A 22233-nucleotide genomic window follows, 5' to 3' on the forward strand; every position below is an offset into this window, starting at 1 on the left:
GGGGTGAGAGAGGGAGTGGGAGATGACTACTTAGATATACTTTATACCACTTTTCTACCTGAGCCAGCAGACAATACCACAATCCACACAGAAAAATCTTTACTGTATGTGAATCTGAAATTCTAATTATTTCAGCTAATAGCGTATGCTTTTAGCTGCATCTGTGCCCATCTGGCTGTAGTCACAGCACCCTTCTGCCATACAGGGGCAGCTTGTTTCAGTCACAGTGGTGGATATGAGCTCAGAAATTGCTGATGTGGGTAGGCTCCAATGCAGGATGAATTACTCTCTCCCTCAGTAGCAGCAACAGAAGCTCTCACAGTGGCTCCCCTCTGTATGCAGCAGGAAGAGAAGGTCCTATTAAGCATAGCAAGTTTTATGCCTGTGGATTTCAGTGTTGTAATTCTTGATTTTATCACTCCAAGCAACTCCCTCGCTCAATGCAAAGGGCTGGAGCCAATGGTGCCCCTGGAGCATCGCCATGGCCCATTCCTGCCCCCTCAGCCAGAGGGATCCACACAAACCACAGGTGACATGGAAGAAGGGAGGGAGGGGTAGGAAGTGGCACGTCTGTCACTGCTTCTCCAGATGACAGCATGCATCCCTTTCCTCTTCACGCACTGCCAGAGCCTGGCTTGGAGTCATGGTGCTGAACAAATGGCACCCACTGGTTTTGCCAGCTCCCAGCAGGACTCCTTCCCCCTCATGCACAGATATCCGCAAGGAAAAGCAACCTCATTTGTCACTACTGCAGGGTTCTTTTTCAAGGAATCCCAGATTTCCTTATCTTTGCTCTCCTACGTTTAGAGGATGCATAGCAGGCACCCTGGGCCTCTCTCACTTCTTCCCATGGCAAGTTCCACCTCAGCCTGGGCTGTGGTGACACAGGATGGACGCCTGGCTCCATGAGGGACTTGGCTGGCACAGCACATAGGACTTATCCTACTGCACCCACCAGAGGCAGTGGAGCACAGCCAGAGGTGGTGACCAGCCCCATCCATTGGTGATGAGGCAGGAATCCCACCTGCCTGCCAGGGCCTGGCAAGGGTACGGCCTCAGGGTGCTCATGGCTGTGCAGGGCTGAGGGCAGGGTCTCAGCAGGCTCATGGCTGTGCAGGGCTGAGGGCAGGGTCTCAGCAGGCTCATGGCTGTGCAGGGCTGAGGGCAGGGTCTCAGCAGGCTCATGGCTGTGCAGAGCTGAGGGCAGGGTCTCAGCAGGCTCATGGCTGTGTTGGGCTGAGGGCAGGGCCTCAGGGTGCTCACGGCTGTGTGGGGCTGAGGGCAGCTGCAGGCCAGCCCTGCTGCAGCAGCACCAACACAGGTGGCCACAATCCTGAGGGGCTGACAGGGACAGTGCCAGGAGAGGTGACCACAATCCTGAGGGGCTGACAGGGACAGTGCCAGGAGAGCTGGCCACAGTCCTGAGGGGCTGACAGGGACAGTGCCAGGACAGATACAAACAGTCCTGGCCATGGGCATGGGGACAGGTGGCCCAAGGTGCCTGGCAGGGACAGGCAGGGCTGGTGATGCCCCAGAGGCCCCATGACTGGCCCATCAAGGCCTTAAAATGGCAGAAAATACATCAGTGTATTCATTATGCATATTAAGACTTTCTTACATCATCCAGGTCTTAATTAAAAGTCCCACTAGTGGCATAGCAAGACACAGATAGGTGTGTATGTGACAATACCACCAAAAATAGGAGAGATGGGACTTGTCCTGGTAGCCAGGAGAGAGTAAACCTGGGGTTGTGGGAAAAAGTAGCAGCAAAAGTTCTGGCAAAGTCATCCCTTCATTTACAAGCCCACATCGGGAAGAAATGCTAGTCACCCATTTTGGACCAATCTGTGATTTTCAAATGCATCTTTATTGATAAGTTGATTAAGCTCTAGTCTGAACTTTATTTTACAAGAACCTGCAGCTAACCAACACAAAAAAATTACCATCATTACCTTGTACAATACTAGCACAAAAACAGAAATGCCACAATTCAGTTGAAAGAACTGTAAAAGAACTAAATTAAATTGTAAACTCTACACTTAACAAACAGTTGTGATTAGTCCCACGTGTCATTTAAACCCAGCAGTGGGAGGGGAGGACTGAACACAAAACCAAGCACCCCAGATGCCAACTCTTTCTCCCCTGAGTGTGCTTAACCACGTGCTTGGCATGAACAAGTGGGACAGCAGCAGAAAGATGCACACCATCTGCCTGTGTCTTCTCTTTTATCCTAGAAAGCCTCCTGGGTCTGTCCTCTGCTTCAGAATATTCAGAGCTTCCTAAAATAAGAGACTGATGCAGATTTGCACCCAAAGGATGTGAAGAAACCCTGGTAGTGGAAGGAGAGTGAGTCTAAAAGAGAGGACTGAGCAGTGCAGGCAGTGCAGTTATCCAAGTTGGCAGTAGGTACAACTCATCCAAACACATTTATTCCAGATGAACACAGGATGGAAAAGCAAACCTGAAGTTCAGGATGTAATACTGGGGATATTATGCCAACCACTTCATCATCTGCACCCTCATTTTCTGTCTGCCTATTCTGCCTACTCTGTCTGCATCCTCTGTGGTTCCTCCCTTCTCTCCCATTCTTCTGGTACTTCCCACCCACACAGGCAGTAACCCTCCCACCCCACCATGCTGCCCTCCCTGACCTTCACGCAGTTCTGCCAGTAACTCCCACCTGACACTCCCATCAGCTCTCCTGCCTCATGCACCTCCATATAACAACAGTCAGAGAAACTGAAACCTGATTTCCTGTTCCCCACACTCAGAGGAGCACCCATCTTGATTTCTCATTCCTGAGGAACACAGGGAATGGTGATCTAACTTTACAAGTAAGTAAATTGAGCAAATGCCTTCAACTTAATTTGGAGTTCACCTGTATTCTCCATCCTTCTTCTCTTTTCCTCCCTCTTGGTCCCTCTTTTAAATGTAGGAATGTTTACAGTAATTCAGGCCTACTCCTCTGATTTTTAGATAAGACCCCAGAATTTTCCTGAAAGTCAGCTCACTCTCCAAGACCTATTCCTTCATCATAGTTACGGCAGTAATGGGAAAATCTGCTGTTCCTGCCACTGAGAGGAAACTGCTTTGGCATGACAGCATAAGGCTTGCACAGCCTCTGACACCCTCCTAAGAACAACACTGGCTTAAAACAAAATAAGAAAAAAAATCTACAGATAATCTATTCCCTTCTCCCTTCAAGTCTAAAAGAACCTCTCTTGTGGCACAGAGAGGCACTGTTACCTAATCACAAAAAGCCAACAGAACACAAGTGGCAGTGACTGATTTCCTACGCTTGTGCACGTGGTGCAAGGGCTGTACAGGGATGAGACATGGAAGGGAAGGTTAAACCCACAGGAACTCTGCCATCTTCAAATCTGCAGAAGACTGGTACAAGGACAACACTGATAGATAATTTTCTGTGTTCACCAAAAACAAGACCACTAGTAGTTAGTTGCCTTAATGCACAGCAAGGGTGGCTAAAGTTAGGTATCAGGAAAAGCAATCTCACTTGTAGGCTAGCTAGGAACTGAAAAGACAATCTCAGCAGCCTCCAGGATGTTCCTCAGTGAAGTTCAGTAAGAACAAGTTTGATGAGCAGCCATGGTGGGCATGTTGGGGATACTGGTGTGGGCTCTTGAGGTCCTTTCTAGCCCTGTGCTTACGAGTTTATCAGTTGACTACACTGAAAAGAACAAAAGGGTCATTTTTCTGTCCAGCAGTTGCAATTAAAGCAACAAAGGAAAAAAAAATTGCAGAATTTTTCCTTCCTTTCCCCAACCTTCATGTCTCACTGCTGAGGAGTTCCCAGCCCTCAGAGTAAGCCCTTCTAATACTGATGGACAGAGCTACCAGCCCTTCTAATACTGATGGAAATGATGGGAAACACAATACCCTCAGAACAATTCACAGGTAGTACCTGGAGGGAAGACTGTCAGCACAGGACAGCCTCATGTGGGAGGCTGAAGTATTTCAGAGTGAAGTATTTCACAGCTCACTGAATGGGGGCCATGGACAAGACAGGACAAGGTCAGTGACAATATGTGGCATGCCTTCTTCATCCAATGAAAGGGTTACATGAAAATGGCCATCCTGCCCAGTCACTCTCCTGGAGCTTCACTACACTGGCTTGTCTAGCAGCCTCCAGCACTAACTACTTCCAGCTGTGGCAAGAGAAGAATTGTGAACAGTGGAGTTTCCCCACCCCCCAATGTGGAACCTCTCCTTAGTCTTCAAGTTCACCCTGTCCCCCTACCCTGACTCCCCCTCAATTTAAAAAATAACGGTGATAATTAATGCGTGGAAGCTGATGACATTGTGCATGTGGTTCACTTCCAGTTCTCTTTTTCTCTTCTCATGCATTCTCCTCCTGCCTCTCCAGCAACCTCCTCCCCGCCAATCCATTCCATCAGTCCATCCAGCCTGCATGCCTGGGGGGCTGCTGCTCACTTGCCATAGACGCTCTCGTCGCTGTAGGCCACATAGAGAAAATAGTCCTCCTCGTGGTTATCCTGCCAGGGACAAAGGGACAAAGTGAGGAGCCAAAGCTGGGAACTCACTGCATGTGAGAAAGCTCAACCCAGAGATCATTGTAACACGAGCAGGTAACTTCTCTTTCACTGCTCTTCTCCATTTACATTGAAGGCTTTGCTTCCCTAGACCAAAGAGAACTCTGGCCACAGCTCTGCTTCTACCCACAGGCAGGACACATTTCTGTACACAGGGAATTTACTTGAAGAGCCACAGCCAGGCTGTGTTGCAAGCATGCAACAGAAACAGCTCTGACTGTTCACCAGTATGTCAGCAGTGGTGTGGTCTTAAGACTGAGAGAGAGAATTGGAAGGATTTAACAAGTCAAAAGTCACCTCTAGATGGTATTTTTAATTTTTCAGAATGCTCTGACAAGTGACTGTATTTCTAAGTCCTGTTTTATATACGAGCAGTAGACCTGATATGTTAAGTGATTACACTGACACAAAAGTTCTGTGGAGTGCCAGCAACAGAGATCTGACCTCAGCTCTGGACAGTCAGACACTTTCCTTTGACATGTTCAGATTTGAAAAGCACCCTGCCTGTGTTATCTTTTATTATCTTCATCAGTACACAGACTGATGAAGTATCCAGTTACTGTCAAAAAGTGACAGGCCAAACAAGGCTCACAGCACCACGTCAGAGCTCTTTTATTAAAACACCCAGCAGAAGGAGAAATCAAGGAGAAATCAATCCAGGCTGCAAGCCACCCATGATATAATGGCTATAGAGCTGAGAAATATGGGCATCCAATATGCCTTTAAGATTGATCAAATAACACTGCTGAGTAGAAATAGTGGGCAGCAATGCTCGCAGCATCCTATGTAATCCTCACTTACACAGTACAAGCGAGGAAAAAGTAATTCTAGGCAAAGAATAAGTGTTCCTCAAGAAAGTATTCATAGACAGATGGATGTCCAGTGATACTGGCCCTTTTACTGGCTTTTTACTTACTTTTACTGGCTAAAAGGAAATCTCTTTTGTGTACACAACAAAACTTATGTTCGCCACCCTCCCTAGCCCCAATCTGTGAAAAGGAAGTGGTTTATTTCAATACTTTCTTAAAGTAGTAGGAGCAATAGATCATTGCTGGGGCAAGTATTTGCCACAACCTTTTCAACAGCAAACAACAGCTGAATTGATAAGGCTCCCCAGGCTCCTAAGTGGGGGATGGAACTCCCCTGACCAGGTGATGGGATACAGCTCAGGGCAAGAGGGTGCCTGTGTTCAGGCATCTGTGACCAAGCTGAAACCACTGACACTTCTGGACATTGCTCCTGCCAATGAAAGGCAAGAGAAAAGGGCCAGGCTTACCTCATACAGCTGGCCCATGGTAGCACTGGTGGGAGGGATGGTGTTATTGACGAAGAAGAACAAAGCATCTTCCGGCCTCAGGTGGATCCGCTTTCGGATTAAGAAGTAGAATTGACCAACTGAAGAGGAACAAAGAATGCCTTTAGATGCAGAAGGAATGTTGGAGGGTTTTTTTTTGTTGTTGTTGCTGTTTATTTCTGTATTTTAACCCTAACCATGACTGTTTTCTTTTGATGGTGGAAGTCACATGCTGTATATAAAAAGTAGGAGAACATGAACAATGCAGGAAAAAAGCAAGAGAAGAAAGCAGTAACTTCATGACTGTAACCACATGAGCAGCCAATCCACTCAGAGCTGGTAGTTTCTCAGGTACACATCCCATGCCACGTCCCCTCTCCATCTACTATGCCACACTCCACCTACTATGGTATGAAATGCTCTACTGAGGGGAATTGGTGAGAAGACCTTTAACTAGCTTAACCTTTACATCCTACAGATCAAAGACACCTTAGAGAATTTAGCCTTGGTGTAAATGGTTATATCATTCCTGAAAAAAAAAACATCCTTATTATTTACTTGAACTATATTGCACAAGAAAGTTTTTCACAGTCCATTAAATACTGCAAGAAGAAGAAATGCTGTTCCTTTAACTCATGTTCTTGTTCGCCTGCATGTTCTTAAACAAAAACAGATGTAATCACACTCAAGATCACCATGACCATTCAGAAAAAAGAATTCTGTAGCTATGACTACAGCGGTGGAAAAAGGATGGGACTATTGCAAGAACTTGTCTCTTCCTGCAACAAGCGTACAGCCTCTGGCAACTCTGCAGCTAGGTCCTCATTGACTGGCCATGACACTGCCCATGATACACAATTTAGTTAGTCACTGTTGTCATGGTTGGAACTCAGCTATGACACGCTAGCTAAGCCAGTGAGATACCTCAAAAGATCTCAGAGAATTCTGCATGTTGTAATCCAGGCTATAACGTGTAACTATAACAAGGACAGCAGATAAATGAGATGTTGAGCCTGTCTGGATATTTTCTTTGCGCTGATCACAGAGTAAAAAGCACTTCTTTTCCTTCCTTTCCCCAACCTTCATGTCTCACTGCTGAGGAGTTCCCAGCCCTCAGAGTAAGCCCTTCTAATACTGATGGACAGAGCTACCAGCCCTTCTAATACTGATGGAAATGATGGGAAACACAATACCCTCAGAACAAGAGCACTGTGTACCCTCTAACTGAAAATCAGGAAGAAAGGAGGTAGGCATTGTTACCTGTGAGGTCAGAAGGCACGAGATACTTTCTTTTGTCTAAGTCAGGTACTCTGGCTTTGGGTGCTTTTTCCACGATTACCTGGAAAGAGAGAGAGAGAGAATGCAAGAAACAGATGATGAGTATCATAAACCAAAATGGTCCAAAAAGTGTCAGTGGATATTACCATCTCATACCAGGCCTTTAGGTAATCTGTAACAAATACACAACATTAAAGAACACACAGGTGAGATGACTCAAAGAAGAAGAACAGAAGACAACCTAAAATCACTCCCAATAGCTGTGCTAGGAGCCCAGGCCTGCAGCAGCGAGCATGGTGAGTGAAAAAAAGAGTCCAGAAGAGACATAAAAATAAACCACAATGGCTGAGGAAAAAAAATAATTAGGACACCTTGATGTTCCCAATTCAGGTTAATTTTGTGTGAAGAAGCTGTCAGGAGGCTAATACACAAACACAAGTAAGTTAAACTGTTTCCAGGTTACAGTTCCAAACTGCCTTGCACAAAATCAGCCCTACTCCCAGTAGTCCCACATCCTAATTTCTACTTTCACCAACACCAAGTGCTCTAGAATGAAGCAAAGAATTAAAGAGAAACTACAGCTCATTGGGGATTTTTTTTTTAATCTCCAGTTCTTCAGGAGTTATCATCTACTCTGAAATTCATATCCTTTAAGTTTATTATCCATATTTCACATAGCTATGGAAATTTCCTTAGTCAAGTAAACATACAATAATTAAAACCAGCCTACCATCTGGGCAACTGGACCCATTGAGATCTCTTGACAAAAATACCAGTTTCCTTCCAACACAGAAATATACAAAGCACAGCAGCTTTAAGATCAAACAGACCAAGAGGTCTTTTGCTAAAAGATAATTTTTGTTAGCAGAGCTAGGCAAAATATTTACCTCAGAAACAGGAATTATTCCAAAGTGACCTGATCTCCTTTTCCATTGAAACCTTTGGAACTGCTGTGTTTGTGCAGAAAAAAAAATGCAGGTTTTTTTGTGATATGTATTTTTGAACTGGTAAAAGATCCATCACGTTTCAATTTATGTGGCTTGCTGTTCTGCAGAAGCCATTCTGACCACCCACACTAAATCTAAACCTGGATTTTCTGAACTTTCTAAATTTTTTAATTCCCTTAGGCCCTATACTAGTAAATACTCCACCTGAAACACCGTGGGACTAATTTCTAAGGGTTCCATGTTCCCATTGTTCTTTGGCAACCCCAATTAGCAAATACAGCTGTTGTGTAACAGAAAAGGTTGAACTGCTGTGGACTAAGCCTTCTTTGGAAGCAAAACGATGTTGCCCCACCAGTGAGACACCACACCAGAACAAAATGTTATTGTGAGCTTGGTGTATTTTAGCCTGGACATGGTGCTGTGCTAACCTGAATCCTTCTAGAGCCAAGTGAGTGTCTGCAAAATATCTCACACCAGAGAGGTACCAAGTAGGACACATTTTCCCTGTGCTCCATTTCAATGTGGCCAGCACAGCCAAATCCCCTGAAATTTCCGGGTTTGATTTTAAAATAGAAACATGGTTGCCTCAGCGACTTCAAGATTTTCAAGTACCTGAGTTAGCACAAGACACTCAAGCTCCTTCAGGCAGTATGAGGTAGGACATGCATTTCTGTACAAGATGCAGCTGGTAAATGCTGTGAGGGAAGGACAGTACCACAATCTCACTGAACAGCAACAGCACTTCTCACACTTTTTACCAGCACAGCCAAACAAAGCAGTATCTAACACAGTAAACTGCAGTGGGAAGAAACCTTTAGTTCTTGCCTCCAATTAAAAAGTCCTACTGACAAGCCAAACTGCTTGCTGTGACTACCCTAACTGGAGGTGGGGGGGAAGGAGGGGGCTTGTAGATTGATCATTAGATAATAAAGGAAAAGAAGTCATGCCTATGAGAACAAGGTGAGTGTTGGGGCTTATAATCCCCTAGGAAAGATTTAAATCAGATGACCACTGACTTAAGAGATGTTAAGAAACATCTCCTTCCTGCAAAGATGCACAGAAGGAATGAAGGTGCTCTGCTAATCTGACTGGCAACTGCAGTCAGTTTGCTGGATAATGCAGGTTGTCTCTTCTGAAGCACTAAACCCTTCACATACCTAAAAAAGCCTTCTAGGAAAATCCTAAGGGCAGAATACAGACTATCTACATTTGAGCTGTTGCTGAGTGGTGACTGTGACAATGCAGGGCAGCGAAATCTCATCAAAATGCTGAGATGTATCACGGTACTGCAGTGTAGGCAGCCAAAAGGATGACATCTTCAAGGATCCTGCTGTCAGGAAGGGCAGACACAGAAGTGATGTGAAGAACAGAGTGCTGCATTCATTTCTTTGTATGCAGCTCTGTCAAGAGGCTATCCCTAATAATCCACATCTGGGCCTTGCCATGCATCATTCCAATGATCCTTTGCTCCAGCACACCCTGTTATTCTGGTCCTAGTTTTCTTCACAAAGTTCTGCTGATGCCCCCCCTATCTTGACCTCCTTTATCTCCTGCCAGACTGGGCCTCGTCCTGGGCTCCCCACAGGGTTCTTCCTGACACATTTGTCATGGCCTGCTGTGCAATCTGCCACGTTAATCCTCAATTTACACCTTCTCTCTTGGCCGACCTACAGAGCCCTCATCATAAATGCCCAACCCCACACACTTCAAGCTGCATGCTCAACCTATGCTATGCCAGGCCTCCCAAAAACAGAGAGAACAAAGACACCCAAATACTGACTTCCAAACACTTTTTCAAGTCTATTTGAGGGTCCCTCCCAAGAAAAAACATGCTGTTAGCCTGCAGGGAAAACATGGAGTGTAACTGTTCCCCCTCTGTCATTAGTTTTACAAGGCGATCCCAGTTTTTTTAAATGCAGTACACCTGTGCAGTAAATCTAGGGCAGACCTCTACAGTGGGGATAGGAAAAAAGAATACTTGCAAAATGCTTATTAAAAAGGAAAAAACACTCTACACTTAATTAGATTTGTCATTTCTTTTTGTTTTCATCCCAATAATTATTCGGAATTACGAAGCCAGAAGTTTCCCACAGGCACTCCAAAGGGGCCTAAGAATGAGGAAGCAAAATTTAGCTAGATGACCTTGCATTCCAAGTGACATTTTCTCCACAGAATGATTAAACAGGAGGGCGAAAGGGTTGAGAAGTATCATGTTTTTGCTCATGCAAAGGAAAAGAGCAAGGCTATATAGAAAAGACATGCCAAACTGAAGTAAAAATAAAAATAACAGGGACGTATGAGATGACCCGGATGCAGACCATGTTTAGTATGAAGAGTACCCGGTTAGCCCACTCACGGATCTCCATTTTCACAGAAACAAGGGTGAGCTCCTTCCCCACTCACCCCCACGCATGCCAGAAAAAGACCAGCAGCGTTCCCACTGGAGTTACTGCGGATCCCAGGGGAAAAGGTGTATTCCACCCCCCACCCACACTGCAGCCCTTCGCGCATCATAAATAGCCCCAGCTTCGCACTAAGGAGAAAAGCAGCCGGGGGTTTGAATCAGACCAGCGAGATCACCATCATCTGCACTAAACTCATTTCTTTCGCCTTCAAAAGAAGGCGAGCAGCAGCCGACGGCCAGCACGGAAAACAAAGGCGGCCGAGCCCGGGCTCGCAGCCATGGCCGCCCTGGCAGCGCGCACTCACGGGGACTCTGTCGGGGTATTTCTTCCGGATCTTCTCCCCTTCTTTTTTCCTGTACTCGAACGGGTGGTCTTCCTTATACTGGAACTTCATGGCGCCGGGCTGTCCCTCCGCTCGCGGCTGCGGCTGCTGCTGTTGCGCTGCCTCCGCCCCGGCCGCGCTGCGCACAGAGCTCCGCCCGGCCCCGTCGCCCGCCGCGCTCCGGCCGCTCCCGCCCCGCGCGGAGCTGCCCGACACAGCGCCGCTCTGACGTCACGGACAGGCACCGCCCCGACCCCTCGCGGGGTGACGTCACGCGGAGGGGCCCCGCCGCCGAGCCGAGCCGTGACGTCACGGGGAGATGCCCCCCGAGCCGAGCCGCGCTCTGACGTCACGGGGAGGTGCCCCCCGAGCCGAGCCGCGCTCTGACGTCATGGGGAGGCGCCGCGGTGCCCGGGATGGGGAGAGGTGAGGGGACAGGGGAGGGCGCCTCCCGTTCGGGCAGAGATTTATTGCCCGGCAATGCGTAAACAAACAAACAAACAAATAAATATTTAAAAACTAATTTTTTTTTTAGCTTAAAGGCAGCAGAGCGCCGCCCGCCCTCCGCAGCGTGACTCAGGGTTATGAACACGGCCCTAGCCGTACCGGGGCACCGCACCCGTCCTGGGGGACGCGGCTCGGGGCTCCCCGGGCGAGGCCCGAATGCCCCCACTGGTCCGAGTGAATGTCACCTGCGCTCTCCGCGGCTGCGAGGTGTGACACGCACACACAAAAATAATTGCTTGTTCTCGTCCCCGTGGCTGCTGGATCGGGGCTGTTGCCTTGTTAGTGGCTTGTCGGTGGCAGAAAGTGTGCCATGTGATGTGTCACACCAGATGCGTGTTGCAAACAACAGACACCCAAAGGTCTGCAGACAAGCCGAAACAGCGAGCCAATTTCGGCCCAGTTACTCAGCTGGCACGTACTGTTTTCATGTGTAAAATATCCGGGTTTTTTTTCCCCTAGGAGTAGATCACTCACAATTATTCACTGATCAGCAGAAGAGCAGATATTAATGAATGGCTCAGCATGCTGAAATCAGGATAAAAATCAATTGCTGCTACCCTAGGGACTATGAGTTGGATTGTGTTAAATTATTTCTGCTTTGCATCCTTTACCTACAGGAAGCAGAATTTTGCCAAGGCTCATCTTCTATCTGTGCAGGTGTTTTAGCTGTAGCAGAATATGAGTGGAACAGCCAGGTGATTCTCCATGGCCACACCAAAGGCAGAGGTAAAAGACACAGATTTCCTAATTCAACCCAGTGTCTTGCCTGAGGATGAACAGGGGTAGAAAAAGGTGTGTTGGGGTGTGATTTTTCTCACCCGAATCATGACACCTACTTTTGGATGGCTGAAGTGTGTCTGCAATAAACTCTGGCAGGTCCTTTACTTTCTAAGCTTTTATTACTGGTACCTTTTTTATACCAAATACTTTTATTTAGTACGGGGTAGTGTGACCTCCTGCTAATGGTCAGTTCCAGCAGGTGCATGCCCAAATCTCCTAAGGATCAAGCAGCTCTCAACGGGAATGCCACCAGCCAGTGTGTCCCAGCCCTCACTATTTGTGTGCCTCAGGTTTGTATAGGAAGCACCATCAACATGTTTCTGTCTGTCCTAGGACATGTAAACATTCTCCCGTGGTTGCCAGGTCAGAGGAGATCAGAGGGGTGAGTCAGAAGGAAGTCAGAAGGAACTATTTGCAGTCCCATAGCAAATAGCTTGGATTGAAGGAACCCCAGGGTTTAGATCCAAGGAAAATTCTGGTTTCATGGCATTAAACTTTTATATAAGGCCTGTGGTTGGCCTCCTTGCTTCCTAACTGCCTGCAGCACAGCAGCTGCTGAGGTGTACTGAAGGTCTGTAGTGATGCCTCTTCCTCAAGCACAAAAGAGAGAAACTTTTCTAGCCTGTTTCACCTAAGCCACCAACATATTCTGGCAATTTAAACAGACTGATCTCAAACTCCTCTTTTCCTGTGAATTGCTCTTTTTATCCCCAGGACTGCTCCCAAGGCAGCTAAGGTAACACCTGGTTTTAGTTTCTCATGACAAATCAGAGAGAAGTTTTTTTTTTTTGGTTTTTTTTTCCTGTTCTGATGCAAAGACATGGTCCTGTGAGCAGATTGCTGGGTGACTTCTCCTCACTGAAGTCTCTCCCTGCCCTGATGTGCAGCCCTGGATGTGCAGCCCCAAGACTCGCTCCTCCTGCTTCCCCACTTCGTCAGGCACTGAATTCCCAGCTCTCTCCTTCAGCCTCAATAATAACAATAATGTCACTGGCAAAGCAGGCAGGAAGATGATACATGCAGAAGCAGTGACAAACACCTAAACATCTGACTTAGGGTTGTTAAAATGTCAGCCCATGGGCATGTGACAAACCCCACGTTCTGGATTCGTTTGCCAGAGGGAGGAACTGGAAATGGTGTTGGCTAATTTTCCTCCCCTGGACTGCCAGCACAAAGTGCTCCTTCAAGGACTGTCAAAACAATATATTTTTTCTTAACTTAGAGTATCAGCACAGCTCTGAGCACGTACTGTACTGCTGTGTCTGCAGGTCATGTGGGTACATTCCACAAGGGATTTCCCAAGTGTGGCCAATGCTGCAGCCATAGGAGCAGGAGACAAAAATATTTGCACAGAACCTGGGGGCAGGGTTTGCAGCCTGTGCCGTACTATACAGTCCTCCTAATTATAACTCTGGACTCCCTTGCATATTTATTTCATTATTACCTCCCCCTGGGTAATTTATGCCTCTACAGACTGTTTTTTAATTTTAATTTTTTAAAAAATTTTTTTAGAATCTTAATTATGGACTCTGCATATCAAAGTCTCTTTTGTCAGAAAATTTGTGCTTTGTGGTCTGAATGGTGATTAAATCACAGATGGCATACCTGAGGGTACTTATGCTTCTGATTTGCTTGCTTGCCACCCATGGCACAGTCCTTGCCTGGTGTCCCTGCTGTATCCCTCATGACTGGTCACCAGTTTCTCTTGGCACTGGATCTGTAGCACCTTCAGAGCCAGTATGGGCACATTGGTCTTGGATGAGGGCACAGGGTTAGTCACTCCCAGTAAACAATGTCTAATTGTGTAAATGTTTTCCTTTCCTCTAGGAAAGCACTCAGTATTGTCCATGCTGGGCTGCTGTCTTGCTGCTCTATTTTCTACAATTTCTTAAATTTTTTTTAATAAAAAAAGATGCTCTTTCTTACCATACTTCTTGTATGGTCCATCTTCAGCTGAAGTTGCTTAAAGGCATACAAATGATGTTCTGAGGAGATTAAGGGGCACAATCACAATTGCTGCATGATCAAATGCAGCAGCAAAGGACAACAGCCCAGACACGCAAAGAAGAGTTTGAGATCCATTTGTTCCAGCCAGTGACTGCGAGTGGCCTGTTGGGGAGGAGCATCATTGTTCCTGTGAAAACAAAGGAGCGACAGCAACAGTGGGGCCAGTGGGATGTTTCTGAAAACCGGTTTTTCTCAAGTACTCTGTGTTTTAGGGGAACCTAAAGGTGGCACTGTTACCAAACAAGTTAATATTTCTTTTAAAAGGAGCCTGTGCAGCAGTGTGGGGAGGGAATTGCTTTAAGGAGATTTAATCCATGAATTGAGTAACAGATGACAGGCAAGCTATGGGTGATGCCCATGTGTTAGAAAAACAAATTACAAATTTAGGGACTGACGTGCTTCAATGCTCTTTGACCAGAGAGAGAAATTTGTTGTTGAGACCTGGACACAAGAAATGCAGAATTTATAATCAAAGACACATACAGAAACTGGAGATGAGGGAGAAACTAACAAAGACAATTACTGAGATTCTCTTTATCTGGGAAAAAGAAATAAATAATAAAAAGACTAAAAATGTGGATTAATTTGCATTAGAAGCAATAAATAAATAACAATAGGTGATAGAATACTTAATGAAAAGAACTCTGTAGCTTGTAAGCCAATGAACACTAATTTCTTTGTTTGCTCAAATGTATAAATCGTTAAAGGTTTGATAACTGGCATGTTCTGTGGAGATATCCCCATGTACCCGAATACTGAATAAAGTTATGTTGACTTTCTACTCTAACAAATTGGTTAAAGAGTTTATTTCCCAGCTTTTGATGCCTAGTTTCTGGTACCCCAGATGGGACAAAGAGGTGCCAGCTCAGTGGACCATCAGCACTCCAGTGCACACCAAAATACTTTCAGGGAGAATTTCCTGTTTCCTGCTCTGGTGAGTAGATCACTCTACCCTTTCTGGGAAAAGGAATACAACATTACTTAAGGTAATTTATTTGAAGGTATTTTTCCTGCCCATAACTTTCACTAATAGAAAGTTTGCAGTGTGAGGCTCAGAGGTTTTTGGGAAAGGTTCTAAAAAGTTGTAAAAGATTGTAAGAAGTTATAGAAAGCTTGTAAAAGGTTTTAAAGGTGTTTAAAAGTTTTTTCTTAAGATGGGAAGTATGGGAGTGGGGCTATCTTCATAGCTCCCATGAGAGCTATGAAGGTTCCCCCCAAAGATTCCCCTTTGGGCTGTATCCTAAGGAACTGGAAAAGGTTGGGGGTTTGGGAGGGATGAACCCCTGACACGAAAACAACTTGTTGAATATTGTAATCATTGGTGGCCAATACATAAACTTAATGGTTGTGAAAAGTGACCAGTTAATGGGACTGCAAATTACAAATACCATTTTGCAAAGAATGCTGTTTTGTAAAAGGAAGGCAATGGACCACCTGCCTTATGCTGCTTTGGTTTTTTGGTTGGTTTTTTTTTGGGGGGGGGGGGTTGGTTTGTGGTTTTTTTTGGTTTTTTTTTGTTTTTTTTTGTTTGTTTTTTTTTGTTTGTTTGTTTTTTGTTTTTTTTTTTTTAATTTTTTGATTTGTGGAATAATCCTGATTAGTGGAAGGAATGTATGCATGTGCCTAGAGATCTGATGGTGTTAGCATTAGAAGAGAAGGGATGGGAAGCCACTCAAAAGGTGCTGCTCTGGCTGCAGTCCAGGCTGAATCCCCAGTGTCAAGCGTGTGGCTGCGGGCTCCTGTGGCACAATGAGCTGGGTGAGTTTGTCCTGCAGCTGAGGCACTGGTGCAGCTCAGCACTGGGGCTGCTCAGGGAACATCATGTGGAAAGGCTTCACCTCAGACCTGGACTTGCGCTTTAGGATATTTACTGTTTCACAAGGACAAAGGAGTTCAGTCCAGGAGGGAAAAGAGGCTATCTGTCCAATCCTGAGCCCCTTTTTAAGAGAGAGCTGAGCCTGACTGCAGGAAGGGTTTTCAGGAATTGAAAGATGCTTTAATGTCTGCTCCTGCACTGGGACTACTGGGACTACTGGGCTTTCTAGGCAGAATTGCTGCCCTGTAGAGCAGAGTCACCATCACGTGTTAAATGCCAGGACAGCTTCGGGTTTGCAGGCAGGATGAGCTGGATGTTCCCCCTGGAAAGCACTGTGAAGATTTCCAGGGAGTTTCTGGGCTTGACAGTACTTGACATATGTTCAGCAGACTCAAATGTCTCGGCTTGCTTCAGGCTTTTACTGTGGAGTAAACAAGAGCCTTCCAGGAAATGTTCTGCAGCTTGGTGCAGCCAGGCCTGAACAGCACTTCAGAGAGCAGCTAATAAAAGAGGTCACTCCAACAGGTGTTCCACAAGCAGTTATAATTATTATTATTTCAAGGCCAGGCTGGACAGGGCTCTGAGCAACCTGGTCTAGCCAAAGGTGTCCCTGGCCATGGCAGGGGGGTTGGAACCCGATGATTTTTAAGGTCCACTCCAATCCAAACCATTCTACAATTCTAAGACTGAAGAAAGGTGTAATAGCAGAAGGGACATAAACTTGTATGTCACTTCTTTACTTATTCCATTCCAGTTTCTCACTTGCTACTGATACAGTTAATAATGACTAGACAAGTTAGGAAGAAGTTTGTGACCTCAAAATCAAGACCCTCATTAAATTCCTTTAAATACAAAATTCCAGTGACTGGACAAGGTCTGGGGCATCATCAAAGATGTTTTGGTTGTTTAATTTAGCTTTATTCTATCTTCTCTAAAATTTTCTGTGGTTGTAATCTCAACAGCAGTTCAGTTCCTAAACATGTTTGGGACCTAGTCCTAGTAGTTGGACCTTGTCCAACATTGTCCTTGTTCTTCTTATCTACAAAATAACTGTATTTTCTGTATTTCACAGGAAAAGAGACCAGCATATTAACTAAAGTGGGAATTTGGGTACTTCAGTGGGAAGGGCCATGCAGGCATTTCAAAAAGATGTGACCTGTAACTTCATATCAACATAAACATATACATGCAATTTATTCATGGCTGAATGAATCATCATGTGATATTTAATGTTGTGCTGCTTTAATGTTTTCAGGTGCTGAATCCAGGGTAGAGACAACACTGATGTGGTTCAACACTCACCTTCTCCTGACAGCCTAGTCCAAGGTTTTACAGATGGGCCATACCTATGTTCATCCAGTTTCATTAATATTTCTGGATGGTTCAGCATATTTGTATTGACTAGGCGAGACTCACAAATTATTCAGTCTGAGAAATGTTTTGCATGTTTTAAATGGTCTTATTTCAATTGATCTGGTTTTGACACCAACATTAGGAATTAATAAATGATACTATATGAATGCATTGAAAATATGATTGAGCTTTATTTCAGAGGTAGTGTTCTTGCTCCTCCCCTTGTTTAATCTGTTGGTACATATATAATATTTTTTAATTCAAATATAAGAGCTTGTGACTACCATTTCAGAATTGCTATATATCCCATTCAGAACCAGACTCTGTTCATTCTGTGTATCCTGCAGGGCATTAAGAGCACACTGTGTACATACTGTCTGTATCTATGCTGTCTTTCATTTACAAGCAGATTGTTTCCTTTTTTTTTTAATTTACTATAAATGATTGTCAATTTCCAGAAGTTTGATGTTAATATTGGGTTGCAACAGACCTTTGCAAAAGTCTTTTTTTTATTTTTTCTTTTTTTCTTTTTTTTTTTTCTGTTTTGAAGACCTCTTGCCATCCTGAGGAAACTTAGGCTAAAGGCAAGAGGAATGAGACTGCATCTGCAGGCACCCTGCAGATCAATAGCCTACAAAATGGCTCAACACCTTGATCCTGCTGCCTGCTTATTTGTGCAAAGTGTGATTCTAGTGTTGTGTGCATGTAATGAATGGGCTTGGAGAATGCAAATTCTCTTTAGGAGGTGTCAAAGAGAGCCATTAGACTATGCTAGATCTGAAAATATTTTGAATTTTAGTTGCTTCTTCCCCCCCCCCCCCGCCCCCCACCACCCCTTCTCAATTGACTAAGGGAGTTAATCTGAAATTCTTAAAGCCCTGCCCACTTGAATTAGTCTCTGCATGCAGCTATCCTGTATTTTTTGCTATCAGGTAAAACCAGACATCCATCAGTGTCCTGGGAAGGCTGGCTGGGCGTCCTTGCCCTCAGCGGGCGCCTGCGGCTTTTCCTCCGGCACCGGGTCCAGGTCCGGCACCTTCTGCCCCGCCTTGGCCACGGTGAACCTGCTCATGTGCAGAGCTTCTTCGTACACGGGAGGGGTGTCAGGCGCAGAGAGGGGAGGGGTGCCCTGGGCAGCGCTGTGGGAGCGTGCCACGGCTAAAATCCTCCTGGCAGCAGGCCCGAACACCGAGTGGAGAGCTGGAAGAGAGGAGACCAAAGCTGTTTGCCTCACCCTGAAGGCATCACGTGGTTAGAGGAGGGCAAGGATACCCACAGGGCATAGGATCTTCTCTTCCCACAGCCAAAATGTTTCCTTTTCCTGCTCCTTCAGTTTTCCCTAAAAGAGTATGTGTGTGAAATCCCGCCAGCAGCATCCCACAGTTCCTCTCTCCTGAAATGCCACTGAACTCTTATTCCACCCAAACGTGTCTCACAGCTGACACCTTAGCTTGCAGCACGCACAGAGGTCGCTTCCCCTCCATCCGGCCATGAACTTCCCTCCCTCTGCCAGCCCCGGGGTGTCACCAGCTGGGCTTTACAGTGCAGCCCCTCCCTTCGCAGGGTGCTGAAGTCCCCAGGATGGGGCAAGGCCAACTCACAAGTGATGGTGCTCTGGAGGGTGCTGTCATGGTCAAAGGCAATGACGGTGACCTCGTAGGGCTGGGGGCCCGCCTCGTCCCCTGCCTGCTGGCACTGGAAGCAGCACCTGACGCAGACAGAGACCAGGCCACACAGCAGCAGGAGCCCCCCGAGCACCAGCACCAGCCTGCAACGGGAGGGCACACAGAATTAGGACAGAAAGGTTTTGTTTACAGGACACCTCCTAATGTCTCTGATTGCTTGCAGCACGGCTAACCTCAAAGCTGAACAAAGTCACCTGGGGCTTTGTCCAGCTGAGTTTGGACAGTATCCGGGGATGCAGATCCATCATTCCCTCCAGGCCCCTGTTCAAGTGCTGCACCATCGTCAGGGGAAGCATCTTTTCTCCTGTCTAATCAGAATTTTCCTCTCTGCAGTTTGGTCAGCTGCCTCATGTGCTTCTACTGAGCACCTCTGAGAAGTCTCTGTCTTTATTTTCTCTCAAGATCCCCCCTGGGTAGTGGAAAACTGCAATTACTTTATCCCCTTAGCTTCCTCCAGGCTGAAGAAACCTGGTTCTTTTTATTGGCTTTCCAGGGGACTGGCTTCAGTTTGCCAACATCTGTTTTGTACTAGGGGACCAAAACTAGGAATGCCAGACATCTCGTCATGAGTGACAAGCAGAGAGGAAAAATTGGATCTTGCAATCTTTGGCATACCCTTATCAATTCAGCCTTCCAGATTTTCAGCAACTACCATCCTTCTTAATCTCATCCTGGTGGGAATAACTAAGAAATCAGACAGAATTTACTTTAAAAATCAGTCTTTTGAAAGGCATATTGTGCCATGAATACTTTATTAATAGTGTTCATATGACTAAATATGTGGAATAAAAAAGGAGGCTGGTGGGTCAACTTTTGTTAAAGGCAGTGAGATATCTGAGGGGTTGCCTTGGTCTTGTAGAGATTTAGAGAATCCCAGGAAAAAGGAGGGGGTGGCATCACTCTTGAGCAGGTCACATTTAATCCCATCCTTTGCTACTGCAATTGTCTAGAGATGCAGATATTTAGAGTAAACATGTTATCTTACCAGATATACCACAGACGGTCCCATTCTGTACCTGAACAGCTGAAGAGAAGAGGGTACAAGAAATAGTTATCCACAGAACACCAAATAAAGGCAAAGATCCCTATGGTACCCTCCTCCCTCTCCCCTCATGCTCCCCACTTACTGTCCAAATTCCAGATGCCACAATGATGAAATACTCATTGTGCCTTGTAGAGGACACAGCTGTCCAACCTCATCAATATCCCTGTTGGGTCAACCCTTCTCTTGGATTTATATCTTGACTGTTTTCCTGATATTTATCCTTGCCCAATTCCCTTTGCAAACTTTAGAGATCTGCATTCATGTTTGTTTTTCTTTTTTGTCAATATATAATTTTGATTATTCTTAAAAATGATATCACTGATAGTAATATTCAGCAAAGTGGTATATTTCAAACCATTTTTTCAAGGAAAGTTTGATTCTAAATTCATAATCCCAGTCAATTGAAATTACAAAAGGCTCTTAACTATTGCAGTAATGCAAATAGGCAGCAGGAGCAGTACCACACAATCAGCATGTTGATCAATAAAAATAGTAATTGATACAGTTCATAGTGACAGTAATGGTGATTTTATATGAATTTTTAATACAACTAAATAAGATTTTCTGGAAAATGTCAACCATCAGGTCATAATGCCCATGTCCAGTATTGCCTTTTCTCTAAAGAAGAGCAAGATTGACAAATACTTAACAGTTCAGTGTTAAGGCAGCCTTCCTCACCTCTCACATGGGGGAGCTAGAAGGAAAAAAGCAGCAAAGACACAGCTAGAGTGAATTAAATCTTTGTCAAATGCATCTTGTATATCTTTCATATTATGAGTCTGGATCTCCTATGGTAAAGATGCACTGTTATCTATTTTCCATTGTTTCTATTGTATATTTTGCTGTAGATTTGAAGTTACTCTTATTAACTTCCTGTGGTCCTTAAAATCTTACTTAGTACTGTTCTGAACTTCATTATCACCACAACCTTCCCTTCCTCCACTACAAGCCATGTCATTCTCCAGCTGTAGATCCTTCTCCACGCTCAAATATTAAGAACATCGAAATACCCTGCTTCCTATTATACCCACCCTGGCTTGAAAACTGCTCTGTCCCTCCAGCACTCCTACCCTTTTCATTCCTTTTCCTTGGGTACCCTGATGTCTGAGTTACCATCCCTGCAATAGTAGCAAATATTATCTTCGCTGTGTGTACCTTTTAAATGTCCAGCTCTTTCTAATATCTGGGAAATTATTATTCCTAATGACCCTCCATCTTTCCAAGGTAACTCCATAGCCAAGCAGAGACCCCATGAAGAGGAAAGTCAAAGATGACTTACCCAAAAGAAACTCCCTACAACAAAGCAGATCACGTCTGAGTTATGCATCCCTGTAAGGTAGTTTTGTGGCCTCTTGGTGTTTCAAGCTGCTTGGAGTCTTCTTGTCCTTTCTACTTTCAGTTCATCCTCACCAGTCCAGTGGCCAGGAGAAGGAGCAGCTTCTGTGCTGTGTATTGAATCCTACTCTGCTTCTTTCTGTCCTTCAGGTTTTTGATTTCCCTCTTTTCCTTTTTATCACTGGCAATTCCTGATTTTTTCTGCCTTTCTTTGTTATTCTATTGGCCCAGTTCTCTTCCTCTTTTGAAGGGATTTCTAAAACCTTCCAGTCAGATCAGGAGAAGAGCAGTGGCTACAAGTTCTTGCTTTAGATGTTTAACTTGTTCACTGAAGGGCATCATGAGATCTCTGCGGGCCTGACCCTTCCCTTCTATGAGCAGAAAGGGTCTCTGAGTTTGTTCATTCCCAATTATTTCTCTCCCCGCCCCTACCCTGAGGGGAGTGGGTTGAAGGTCATGTTACTGACCTGTTTAATTGGAGTTCAGATTCCTCTCCATCCTCCAGTACCTTTTCTGCTCCTGCACTCACATTGTCCTACCTCTGACCATCCAATCTACTGACTTGGAAGTGAAAGAATTTGCCATATAATAACTATATCCAGCAATAAATAAATACATATATATATATATATATATATATATATGCAGTTACATGTATATAAACATATATATGTGTATATATATGCAACATGTATGCATATATATATATATATATATATATATATATATATATTCATATGCAGCAACTCTTGTATTCCCATTTTAAGGCTCTGCCATCATCCCTCTTACCTGTTCATGTCCTGTTCATGTCCTGCTATGTCATTCCTGCAGCTGAGAGTCTGTTCACTCACAGGTCCCTGTTCACTCACAGGTCCCACTCCCAAACTT

The 22233-nt window shown here is 45.1% G+C and overlaps 2 protein-coding genes across 2 annotated transcripts; both read right to left on the reverse strand.

Moving 5' to 3' along the window:
- Positions 1-1848: 1848 nt before the first annotated feature.
- Positions 1849-11016, reverse strand: GABARAPL1 (GABA type A receptor associated protein like 1). Its single transcript, XM_036404922.2, has 4 exons — positions 10800-11016; positions 7126-7204; positions 5848-5966; positions 1849-4514 (listed from the first exon to the last, which is right to left on the reverse strand). The coding sequence occupies exons 1-4, from the start codon at positions 10887-10889 to the stop codon at positions 4449-4451; spliced, it is 354 nt and encodes a 117-aa protein (XP_036260815.1). The 5' UTR covers positions 10890-11016; the 3' UTR covers positions 1849-4448.
- A 7213-nt stretch (positions 11017-18229) lies between these two features.
- TMEM52B (transmembrane protein 52B) lies at positions 18230-21337 on the reverse strand. The gene is made up of 5 exons (XM_036404975.1): positions 21290-21337; positions 20661-20704; positions 19951-19989; positions 18882-19048; positions 18230-18480 (listed from the first exon to the last, which is right to left on the reverse strand). The coding sequence occupies exons 1-5, from the start codon at positions 21335-21337 to the stop codon at positions 18230-18232; spliced, it is 549 nt and encodes a 182-aa protein (XP_036260868.1).
- Positions 21338-22233: the final 896 nt, after the last annotated feature.

Source organism: Molothrus ater, chromosome 5, assembly GCF_012460135.2.
Source record: "Molothrus ater isolate BHLD 08-10-18 breed brown headed cowbird chromosome 5, BPBGC_Mater_1.1, whole genome shotgun sequence".
NCBI classification, from domain to species: Eukaryota; Metazoa; Chordata; class Aves; order Passeriformes; family Icteridae; genus Molothrus; species Molothrus ater.